This window comes from Pteropus vampyrus, unplaced genomic scaffold (assembly GCF_000151845.1).
Source record: "Pteropus vampyrus isolate Shadow unplaced genomic scaffold, Pvam_2.0 Scaffold7, whole genome shotgun sequence".
Taxonomy (NCBI): Eukaryota; Metazoa; Chordata; class Mammalia; order Chiroptera; family Pteropodidae; genus Pteropus; species Pteropus vampyrus.
The window spans coordinates 1,484,501-1,496,410 of NW_011888788.1; the positions used below are offsets into that span (position 1 = coordinate 1,484,501).

General features: G+C 55.8%; 1 protein-coding gene and 1 pseudogene across 1 annotated transcript in view; one reads left to right on the forward strand and one right to left on the reverse strand.

The window, feature by feature from the left end:
* HSPA12B (heat shock protein family A (Hsp70) member 12B) overlaps positions 1–11,101 on the forward strand; it is a 28,701-nt gene extending 17,600 nt beyond the window's left edge. Inside the window, exons 2-11 of the mRNA XM_011371040.2 lie at positions 1,247–1,386; positions 3,661–3,847; positions 4,187–4,291; positions 4,607–4,723; positions 6,860–7,034; positions 8,075–8,161; positions 8,538–8,642; positions 8,735–8,993; positions 9,467–9,570; positions 10,178–11,101. Of these exons, the coding sequence (XP_011369342.1) occupies positions 1,247–1,386; positions 3,661–3,847; positions 4,187–4,291; positions 4,607–4,723; positions 6,860–7,034; positions 8,075–8,161; positions 8,538–8,642; positions 8,735–8,993; positions 9,467–9,570; positions 10,178–10,839 (1,941 nt within the window). The 3' untranslated portion in view covers positions 10,840–11,101. The remainder of the gene's footprint in view (positions 1–1,246; positions 1,387–3,660; positions 3,848–4,186; positions 4,292–4,606; positions 4,724–6,859; positions 7,035–8,074; positions 8,162–8,537; positions 8,643–8,734; positions 8,994–9,466; positions 9,571–10,177) is intronic.
* On the reverse strand, positions 5,020–5,135 carry LOC111746776 (annotated as a pseudogene).
* Positions 11,102–11,910: the final 809 nt, after the last annotated feature.

Consider the following 11,910-nt stretch of genomic DNA (forward strand, 5'->3'; position numbering starts at 1 on the left):
ATGGTCGCTACTAACTGATCATAAGCCCTCAGCCTGCCCCTGCCTCAGTTGCCCCCACCTCAAGTCACATCCTTCCTCCCCTCTCACGCAGTCCCCCTCCCCAGCAGGGCACCCCTTGCCTTGGCCCAATAAGGACTGATGGGAGAACCTCCCAGGCCTGAGGCTCGGCTGCCGGCTCCCTACCCTGATGGTGCCAGAGTGACTTGACCTTTCTTTGCAGGCTCCAGCCCAGAGCGATCACCTGTTCCCAGCCCACCTGGCTCCCCAAGGACCCAGGAAAGCTGTGGCATTGCCCCTCTCACACCCTCACAGTCTCCAGTAAGTGCAGAGTGGGGATCTGAGTAGCGGGTGGCCTGGGTGGTGTGGAGGGTGGTGGTACTCCAGAGATCAAGGCTTAGCCTCTGGCAGAGCCCTGGCAGGGCCTAGGCTGGGCTAGGGGTGCCATCATGCCTCCTGCCCCTGCACACTGCAGTCATGCCCCCTGCAGAAAGATTAACCTTAGGTGACCTTGGACCACAGGAGTAAGTTCTACTGAGGTAAGTCCCACATGCTAATGCCCAAACACCTCCCCTCCAGGACGACATCTAGGGGCCATTGCAGCTAGCCTGCCTGGGGCAGGTGTCCTTCCGAGCATGTAGTTTTTCAAAGTGCTCAGAGCACTGGGCCTCCCAGAGTTGCTCCCCCTCCTGTCAACCACAACTCCACCTGAATCCAAGTGATATCTGGGGAAGAGGAGACACATTGATACAAAAGTTGGGAAATTATTAGCTTGAAGTATCCAGAATATAACCCTCCTACTAGCTCCCTGGGTCACCCTACCCAAGATGGCCTCACCCTAGTGATCCAGCCTGGGTATCCCCTTGTTTTCAGGGAGCCCAGGCCTGGCCTGAGAGAAGGCAGGGACCACTGGGCACATGAATAGAGCCTCTCTTCTCTGCCCCCAGACTGACAGTCTTGTTTTGTCACTGTGGCCACAAAGGGCAAGAGGGTCAAATATACACAAGTCCATGTGCAATGAAACTGCCAAGAGGAGCCTAATTGCTCCCAGCTGGGCCCAGGCTGTGACATGGTATGAGAGGGGGTGGGGGTATTCGACATCTCCAGGGCTCAAGCCTGGGAAGGAAGGGAAGCCCAGGCAGGCAGGTGGGTGGGGGGGTGGACCAGGGCTGGTCTGGGCCACAGTCAAAAGAGGAGTGGGGCCTCCACATGCAGTCAGCCTGTCCCCTGGGCTGCTTCCTGACTCTAGATCTTATATTTGCAGAAGCCTGAGGCTCGAACTCCCCAGCAGGCCTCCTTCTCTGTGGTAGTGGCCATCGACTTTGGTACCACCTCCAGTGGTTATGCCTTCAGCTTTGCCAGTGACCCTGAGGCCATCCACATGATGAGGTGAGGGCAGCTGAGCTGGGAGATGGTGGGGGAAGGCAGTTGTCCTAACACTCTGGAATGGTCCTGGTCCCAGAGTACTATCACTGAGGGGTACCCTAAGAGCTCCTTCTACCCCTAGTCTGGGCTCCCCACTGAGGCAAAAGGTTGGAAGATGGCCACAGGCCTGGGCCCCCAGCCTCAATCGAAGCAGCTCCCTGCCCTCTGCAGGAAATGTTGGGCTCTGTTCTTAATTTTTAAAAATTTTATTGAGATATAACAAACATACAGCAAAATACACAAATCTCTTTCTGTGCTTTCACACAAACACAAACATATATGCATACATATGGGTTTTTTAATTAAAAATGAAGTATACAATTTGCCTTATTTTAAACTCACAACATTATTTTGTAGATGTTCCATGTCAGTACAAAAAAGCTGCCGCTTTCTTTTAACAGTTGCGTAGTATTCCGTAGTACATATGTGTCATAATTTATCCATCTTTCTACTGATAGTTTTAGGAGTTTGTTTTTTTTTTTTTTCCTAACTTTTCACTCCTACAAAAAGTGCTGCAACGAATCTCCTTCCTTGAAAATTTGTGTTGGGATTTCTATGAGGCAGATTCCTAGGTCCAGCATCTCAAATGAAAAACAAGGACTCGAAGGGTCAGAGGGTTAACTGAGCTGACAAATCACAGTTGTTATGACAATGATGTTAGAAAAATCCATTCTGATGTTGTTGAGTTTTGTTTGAACAAAGTATTTCTTTGAACACTCCCTCCAGGCCTCCTTACCCTGATCCTTTGAATGTATCTTAATGGGGCTACAACTAGTAGGTGGAACTATAGGAGACCCCAGAGCTCCCAACCCAGATTGGGATTGGGGGTCGGGGGGTTTCCCCAGGGCCCAGGAGGCTAGATGGAAGGGTGAGTGGAGAGACAGACAGAAGGATCACTGTGCCAAAGATACAGGGACTTGAGCCTGGACTCAAGTCCCTGTGAGCCTGGACTGTCCTTCCCTTTCCTCTGCTCCCTCTACATCAACATGAGGCCACAAAAGCTCTGGGCACTTACAGCCCTCTAGGAGTCAGCACACTCAGCTGAGGCCATGCTGGGCCCCATGCTGGGGCCGAGGAGACATAAAGGGACACTATCTCTGTCCTGTGGAGGTGACTGTTATAGGAAGTTACTAGGGGACGTCATGGCCTCTTCCCAAACCCTCCCTACCCCTACCAGCCACCAAGTCCAGTCATTTCTGTCTCACTAATATCTCTGGAGTACCCATCCATTTCAAGGCCACCACCCCTAAGTCCAATCCCACACTCTCTTACCTGGATGTTTTCTCTTCCCCATCCTCCCTCCCCTCTAGTCTGTTGCATGGGGACCAGTGACCTTTCTAAAGGCAAATGTGGTCATACCTCTTCACTCCCTGACTTAAAACCCACCAAGATAGAATCCCAATATGGCATTTGATGTTATCCCTTAGCCGACTGTAACCACTCCTGTATTTTCTCCTGCTCATATTGAACCACCTTGCAGCTAGTTCTCCTGATCGTCACATCTCTAAGCTTTGCACATGCTGTTCCTTCAGCCCGGATTCTCGGTTCCTTCCCCAAAAGGCTGCAGTGGTGAAGTTGGCTTAGAGGGGTCAGGGCATCAAGGAAGACAGAGGAGGGATAGGAAGGATTTGCCAGGCCAGTGAACTGGGCAGGGAGTTCTGGGTGGATGTTTGGATGTATCTGTGGATTGGGAGGTTTCGAACCTCATTCAGGTTTTTTTGGGACCTGCTAGAGGTGCAGTCAACAGGGGTTTAGCTGCTAGGGTGGGTCAGATAGGAATGTCATGAATGCCTTAAAGGAGCTTGGCTGTGGAATACAGCCTAGAGGAGAGCAAACCAGCAGGATGGGAGAAAGCCTCTGCTAGGGTGCTGGAGAGATATATTAGGAAGCCAGACCTAGGCAGATGAATTGGATGAATGATGGTTTGCTGCTGCATGTTAAGGGTGCAGAGAGGCGAGGTCAAATAGTATACCTCATGGGACTGGAAGCTGAGAATGTTGGATGGATCCCATGGCCCCAAGGATAGGGAGGATCCCAAGAGCAGCATCGATGGCGATTTAAGTGGATGCCAAGCACCATCTTCACAAGAACCCTACGAGGCAAGTACTATTATTATTCCCATTTTACAGGTGGTAAGACTGAGACTAGGGAAGGCTAAGTGGCCTGTAAGGAGCCATCACCCAACTCCACAAAGGGAGGGTTGCTGCTGACCCCGCTGATAGCCCTGTGTCACCACAGGAAATGGGAGGGTGGGGACCCAGGTGTTGCCCACCAGAAGACCCCCACCTGCCTGCTGCTGACCCCGGAGGGAGCCTTTCACAGCTTTGGCTACACCGCCCGCGATTACTACCATGACCTAGACCCTGAGGAGGCGCGGGACTGGCTCTACTTCGAGAAGTTCAAGATGAAGATCCACAGCGCCACTGTGAGTCACACTCTGGCTCAAGGCCCGCTCCAGCCAGGGAGGCGGGGCCTAGAGGAGAAGGGGCGGGGTTAATATGGTGGACAAAGCTAAAAGGTGAGGAGGGGCGGGTGGAGGTGTGGTTAAGGGGGCGGAGCTTGGAAAAAAGACGGATTGGAAGCGGGGCCGAGCTGTGAAGATACGGTTAGAGGAGAGGCGGGGGACAGAACTAGGGTGAGATTAGAGCGAGAGGGAGACTGACGAAGAGGGAGACAATGACGAAGAGGGGAAGCACCAGGAAATGGTCTTCAGGAAATGGGGCAGAGCTATGGCTTCCTGCAGAGTCGCCCTGTGTCCTGCCAGGATCTCACCTTGAAGACCCAGCTGGAGGCTGTAAATGGGAAGAAAATGCCTGCCCTAGAGGTGTTCGCCCATGCCCTGCGCTTCTTCAAGGAGCATGCCCTTCAGGTGCGCTGCAGCCCCACCCCTGCAGACGGATCAGCGGACCCCAAGGCCCATCCTTTCCCCTGAACCCATCCCCTGCCCATCTAATGGGTAGCCACGGTCAGAGGTCATCCTCTCCAGTCCCCTGCCTTCCTGTCTGGTAGAGCCTGCACTAGAGCTATACAGGTATTGGTGGAGGGGGGAAGTGTTAGGGATATTTCCAGCTCCGCTGGGAAGCCCTTCCTGAGGCTTGATTAGTTCCTCCAGCTCCCACAGAGGGCTGAAGACAACCCCCTAACCTAAGCCAGCCATTCCCCTCACTGCTCCCTCCCGCTCCAGGAGCTGAGCGAGCAATGCCCATCGCTGCCAGGAAAGGACACTGTATGCTGGGTGTTGACGGTGCCCGCCATCTGGAAACAGCCAGCCAAGCAATTCATGCGGGAGGCTGCCTACCTGGTGAGGACTGCAAGCACAGTAGTACACAGTGCTCCACAGGGCCACAGGGATGGCCCCATATCCTCTTTTACCCCACCACCTTGGTACCACAGAGCCATTATATAAAGACCTCCGGTCTCCCCCTGCTGCTGGGCATTTTGGAAGGTTGCTGCCACCAGGAGAAGGGGTGGCCCTGCAGGAACAGAGGGCTGAGGGACAAGAGGCACAGCCCAGGCCAGCTTAGCCAGCACCTTAAGTCAAGTTTCCTAGAAGGAGAGCCCAAGATGGAGATTCTTTTTATTATTTATTATTATTTATGCATACAGCACCTGGTCTTCCTAGGTGGTCTCCCATCCAAGTACTAACCAGGCCCGAGCCTGCTTAGCTTCCGAGATCAGACATCGGGCTTGTTCAGGGTGGCATGGCCATAGACCATGGACCATGGCTCCACTGGGGTGGGAACCCAGGACCTTCTGCGTGTAAAGCACATGTGCTAACAGCTACACTATGGAACTATGTCCAAGATGGAGATTCTTGTACATTGGTCTATATTGAAGGACTCTCAGTAGAAAGGAGGTGAGGGAAGCAGAACAGGAGAAAGAGCTGAGCAAGGGCATTTCTCAACTGGAGTCTAGCCTCAGCTTGATCCCATAGAGAGCTCTGGAAGGAGAATTGTACCCGGTAGTTGGCCATAGTGAGGCAAAGGGGCCAGCTTTTTGTACATCTATATCGGTGTGTAACTGGTTGCTAGGGGTGGAAGGAACCTCTGTAAGCGAGGTGGTTCCCATTCAGCTAAGGGAAGTTCTCCAGAGAAAGGGGCAGCTATGAGCCAGTAGTAGCCAACACTGCCAGCTGGACAGGGCACCAAGAACATCCACTTTTGCCAGCATCAGTATTTTCAAGAACTCTGCCACTACCACAGCCCCAGGCACTGTTAAGTTCTTGAGCTCAGGAAACAGAACTATGAATCTATGAAGGGTGGTGATCAAGGCCACTGTTTTCTGGTTTTCCTACCATAAGAGATGCCCAAAGTTCTGGAGAAAGGGTGGGTACAGCTAATGCACCCCTCCTCCGGTGGAGATCTGGGGATAAGGGGGGGCACAGCTTTCCAGAGCAAGACTCATTGCTTGTTCCTGCCCCTAGGGCCTTGGGGGACACCCTAGGACATACAAAAGGGATCTCAGGCCTACCTATAGACCCCTTGGAAGATATGAGGGCCCCCAACCTATGCACACTCGCTCATGGGCCAGGCATGCCTTAGATACTTACCCTTGTCACTGGAAGGAGCTAACCCTGAGCCTAGTGGGCATCCCTCTGCAGAGACCGGGATGAAAGCAAGGCTGTGCCCAGCCAGAACAAATACCATTCCCCAGCCACAGTGCCCCTCCCATGCTGGTTTACCAACTCTGCTTCCTCCCACACTTCCTTGGCTGCCAGCTCAGGAAGGGCTGGCCTTGGGCAGGAAGTCTCAATATCCACCCATCCCCATCCCCTACCTGCTCAGAATCTGGGGAATCCCACAAAACCATAAAGCACTTGCCACAGGGATTCCCTGTCCTAATGCAGGAAGTAACAAATCTCAAGCATTTTTCTCCCCACAACTGGCCTGTCTTGGTGCCTGGAATATCACTGTTAAGAGTTTCCTTCCTCCTACATTAGATTCCCCAGGAAGTTTTAGGAGTGGGGAGTCCTATGGCCGCTGTCCAACACCAACCTGGTGGAGGAAGAGGGTTCAATGAGCCAAAATATGCCCCTACCATCTACTCTGATTAATGTCTGTCCATTATCCCACATACACACAGTGCTAGAGTCTCACTAACACCCTGAGCCAGTGCCCAGCTGGCCAGTCCTGCCCTTTGGGCAGCTCAGAGGGGCAAATCCCAGGTGTTCTAGGTTTTCACTCTGTCTAGGGTCTCTTCTTGCTGGGTAATCCCATGGTGTCCTTGGCCGTGGCCATACCCCTCCCCACTCTGGTCATAGGGTAGCTATGAGGCAGCTCCAAATTTGTGCAGCATGGAAGGGCCTGAGAGGCCTAGCATAGGTGGAGTGTGATGGGGAGGATGTAGGAGCCCCACAGGCCCCAGTCGCCTGCCCCAGGTGCCATCTTAAGTGTGACAGCCCATGGTGCTCCTGGCCTTGCCCACCACCCATCCCCAGGCCGGCCTGGTGTCTAGAGAGAATGCAGAGCAACTACTCATCGCCCTGGAGCCTGAGGCTGCCTCTGTCTACTGCCGCAAGCTGCGTCTGCATCAGCTCCTGGACCTGAGCAGCAGGGCCCCAGGCAGTGGGCGCCTGGGTGAACGCCGTTCAATCGACTCAAGCTTCCGGCAAGGTGAGCCACCTCCAGTGATGGGCTTGGAGGCAGTTTCCCTTGGAGGGTCAGAGTGTCACTGAGACCAGAAGCTCGGCCACGTCCAGCATGAAGAAGAGGTCCCCCTCCCCTGGAGGAGCCCAATCAGAAAGAGCAGAAACATCCCAGTCTGAGGGAGGAGGCACAGTCCTGACCTGTGGGAGCCCAATCTGAGGAGGGTAGGACTTAGCCCAGCCCTGAGTCTGAGGGTCTGGGGAGACAGCCTACCCTGGTGGGAGGAATGCTTGGGTACTGACAAAGGAGGAAGTCAGCCCCCACTCTGAGTGGAAAAGGGAAGGTCTTCAGGAGCTAAACCAGGGGTCCCCAACACCCGGGCCGCAGACCAGTACTGATCCATGGCCTGTCAGTTACTGGGCCGCACAGCAGGAAGTGAGTGGCGGGCAAGCTAGCGAAGCTTCATCTGTATTTGCAGCCACCCCCTAGCACTAGCATCACTGCCTCAGCTCCACCTCAGATCATCAGGCATTAGATTCTCATAGGAGCACTGGTCCCGGATACCAAAAAGGTTGGGGACTGCTGCCCTGAACAGCCACTGAAACAGCTGCCCCCCACACATCAGCCCCAAACTCCTGCTGCCAAGACCGGGCACTGAAACAGCTATGATCACCCTTGTTCACTGCCCCCCAAATACCATCTCCATGACAGGGAGAGGTTCCAAGCCCTGAGCTACTCTGGATCCCCCGCATGACACACACAGCTTCAAACTCTCTTAACCCAGATTTTGTGACGGCCTGAAACCCTCCTGCATTAAGAGAAGGCTCTGCTTCCAGAAATACTGCCCCACAGCTGTTGGTTACAGCATCTGGGAGTACCCCATCAGGTTTCTCTGGACCCTTTGGAGTTTAGCACTGTCCTCTCCCAGTTAGAAGTGGAACAAGAGTTTCCAGAGCACTGGCTGCTCCCCGTGTTCATGGAGGGCCTTGGTGGGAAGATGGAGATTGAATGTTGCAACTGAGGCACCTTCATCTAATCTCACTTTCCTGCTCTCCCTCAAACTCCAGCCCGTGAGCAGCTGAGAAGGTCTCGACACAGCCGCACATTCCTGGTGGAGTCGGGGGTCGGAGAGCTGTGGGCAGAGATGCAAGCAGGTGGGGGGACAGAGAGACGGTGGAATGTCTTGGGCCCTATGGTACACCATATACTGATGAGGGGGAGGGAACATTCGTGAAGTTGGCTCCAGCCCCTGGAAACCAGCTCTTTGCTCTATCTGCTGTTCCCACACTCCTCCCAGGGATTCTACGCAGATGGAATTACAGAGCCCCGAACCATTTCTGCCCCCCACCCCCAACACACCTTGTGCCTTTACCCAGTGGCCTGAGGTTTAAACACCTGAAGCCTCTCACCCACCCCGACACGCAGGACTTGGTACCTGGGGCAGGGATAGAGGCTGGGTGAGTCGGGAGGGGACACAGGGCTGAGGGTGCAAGGCAGGCTTCAAGTGTGTGGCCACACTCGCCGCCACAGGAGACCGCTACGTGGTGGCAGACTGCGGGGGAGGCACGGTGGACCTAACAGTGCACCAGCTGGAGCAGCCACATGGCACCCTCAAGGAGCTTTACAAGGCGTCGGGTGAGTACCGAGTCCTTAGTACCCAGACCGCTAACGCCCCCTAGCGGTGGGGTCTGCACTGACATTCTCCTTCGCCCCCTGTCCCACCCCAGGCGGCCCCTATGGCGCGGTGGGCGTAGACCTGGCTTTCGAGCAGCTTCTGGGTCGCATCTTCGGCGAGGACTTCATTGCCACCTTTAAAAGGCAACGGCCAGCAGCCTGGGTGGATCTGACCATCGCCTTCGAGGCCCGCAAACGCACGGCAGCTCCGCACCGTGCGGGGGCGCTCAACATCTCGCTGCCCTTCTCCTTCATCGACTTCTACCGCAAGCAGCGAGGCCACAACGTGGAGACGGCCCTGCGCAGGAGCAGGTGGGCCGGGGGACCGCGGGCTCGAGCAGGGTGTGCGGATGGGAACCGCCCTTACAAGGGAGGGATGGGCCTAAGGGGGAAGAGGGGGTCCGCCTAATCCGCCGCTCACACCAGTCAGGCCTGCCTGGGCGGCAGAGGGAGGAGCATGGCGGCGGCAGGAGTAATACGTGGACCACAACTGGAACAAGAAAATCATGGGTCCTGGGGAAAGGGCCGACGTCTGTCTCCTCCCCAGCACTCCGAAACACACACACACACACACACCACCCCACCCCCGCCAATGGGTCTTGGCTCCTCTGCCCGGAGGCAAGGGAGGCTTCTCTCCTTGGACCTTACGCCTGGAACAGAAGCAGGAGGTGGCAAAAGTGGGGCTGGGATCACAAAACGTTCGGTCAGTGCCCAGGCACATAGGCCTGAAGCAGGAGTAGGACCCGGGACCCTGATCCATGGGCCTACGCCCCCTTCATCTACAGCGTGAACTTCGTGAAGTGGTCCTCACAGGGGATGCTCAGGATGTCTTGCGAGGCCATGAACGAGCTCTTCCAGCCCACGGTTAGTGGGATCATCCAGCATATAGGTGAGCACCTGAGCTTCAGTCTGCCACTCACCTCCACATATACATCCAGATATGGGAATAACTCCCCCTATTAGTGCCTGGAAACCGAGTCCCAGAATCATTTGGAACACCTGGAGGACTCAGTGCAATGGGGATTAAGAGCTAGGAGGGATGATGTGTACTCTTGCCAAATTAACGAACCTCTGGTGCCTCTGTTTCCCCACTTATAAAATGGGATGACAGTATTGGGTTTCCAAAACTGTTATCACAGGGATTTAAAAGAGCTGAAGTGTCTAGAGAGCGAGCACGTCTTGCATGCAGTAGGCAGTAGGCATTTAACAGGTGTAAATGCATATCCTTCTCTGGGGCCCTCCACATGGGAGGAGGGGCGTAGTATTGGGGAGACAGAGCCCGCGAGCATCGCCAGGAGCCCTCAAAGTGCTCAGTGTTTTTCATTAGAACCAGGGAACCATTTTATAGTTGAAATAGCTGTTTTCTAATTGCCAGAAGGGTACAGGCAGAGGGGAGGTGACAGTGGCCACATAGTGGTGGCCTCAGGGGCTCATGCTCTCACTCTCTTCTCCTTCCCTCCTTCTCCTTAACTGCCCCCCTTCACTCCTTTCCGCAGAGGCACTGCTGTCTCGGCCTGAGGTGCAGGGCGTAAAGCTGCTGTTCCTGGTGGGCGGCTTCGCCGAGTCAGCAGTGCTGCAGCACGCGGTGCAGGCGGCGCTGGGTACCCGCGGCCTGCGCGTAGTGGTACCGCACGACGTGGGCCTCACCATCCTCAAGGGCGCGGTGCTGTTTGGGCAGGCGCCAGGCGTGGTGCGTGTGCGCCGCTCGCCGCTCACCTACGGTGTGGGCGTGCTCAACCGCTTCGTGGCTGGCCGCCATCCGCCAGACAAGCTACTGGTCCGTGACGGCCGCCGCTGGTGCACCGACGTCTTTGAGCGTTTCGTGGCTGCAGAGCAGTCGGTAGCTCTGGGCGAGGAGGTGCGGCGCAGCTACTGCCCCGCGCGCCCAGGCCAGCGGCGCGTGCTCATCAACCTGTACTGCTGCGCCGCGGAGGACGCGCGCTTCATCACCGACCCGGGTGTGCGCAAGTGCGGCGCGCTCAGCCTTGAGCTCGAGCCCGCGCCCGCCGACGGCAGCCCGGATGCTGCCGGCGCGCCCCCCGGCCGCCGCGAGATCCGCGCCGCCATGCAGTTTGGCGACACCGAAATTAAAGTCACCGCCGTCGACGTCAGCACCAATCGCTCTGTGCGCGCAGCCATTGACTTTCTTTCCAATTGAGGGCGCGCAGGCGCGGTGCCAGCCCCTCTCTGCCCGGCCCCGCCCCCTTATGGTTACGGGCTCTGGGGAGCCGGCGGGGGCGGACTAAAGTCTTTGTTCTGTCAGCGCCCTTTACCCCGTCTGCCTGTCCGGGGAGATGAGGTCGCAGGAGGGTGGGTGGGGACACATCCAGAGACTCTGGCTTCGGGGTTGGGCCCCAGTCCGCTGATTGTAAGGCGGAAGGGCCCTGCCAAGGGCTGGAGTCAAGTGCGCCCACAGGGAACACGTCACTCTGAAGGCAGAATGCATCGGAAGACTGGGTCCTGGCCTGGGCTGGGGCTGGGGGTGGGGAGGGTGGAGACAGTAGGGAGGGAAATGCCAAACAAGGCTGCCCCCCAGGCAGTAGGAGGAAGGAGGTTTGCAGGGTTCAGTGCACCGCTTGTGGGCTCGGCCCACACAGGCATCCAGACAGAGCAGCCCTGTACCACAGAAAAATGACTAGAAGCTGACACAAGAGGGACAGAGGTAGCAGGACCTCCCCGGGTGTGATGCTGACCACTCACGTATTGTAGATAGGGCAGTAGTAGGCTAATGAGGGTACAGGGTGAAGGCACTTATGAGGGCTATGGGGGTAGCATGCTGTGGGGCTAGCTTTCCTTCATGCCAGATGACCCACTTAAACCCTGTCCCAGCCATAGAAGGCAGGGCAGTAGGGAGGACAAAAGGAACACTGAGTACTGGTGTCAGCGCTGCCTGTCAACTTAGCGTGCCCTTATGCCTGCCCACAACATGCAACAGCCCTACCTGCCTAAGGTGACAATAAAACAATGTTCAAGGTGAAGCCACAGCCTGCTGTATCTCACAAAAGCGGACCCCAGTAGTGTAGTGGAGGAGGCCTGGGAACTGTGCATGGGGCTAGGAACTGACCAGTAGTGGGTGCTGCTGTCTCCCTGTCAAGCATCCCAAACAGAACTCATAAGATCTCTCTCTGGCCTGGGCGGAAGGCCCCTCCCCATCCAAACTGTCTTGGCAACTATTCCCAAACCTAAAATGCCACCACCTGTAGGTCTTTGTAGGTGCTATAATAGGCTA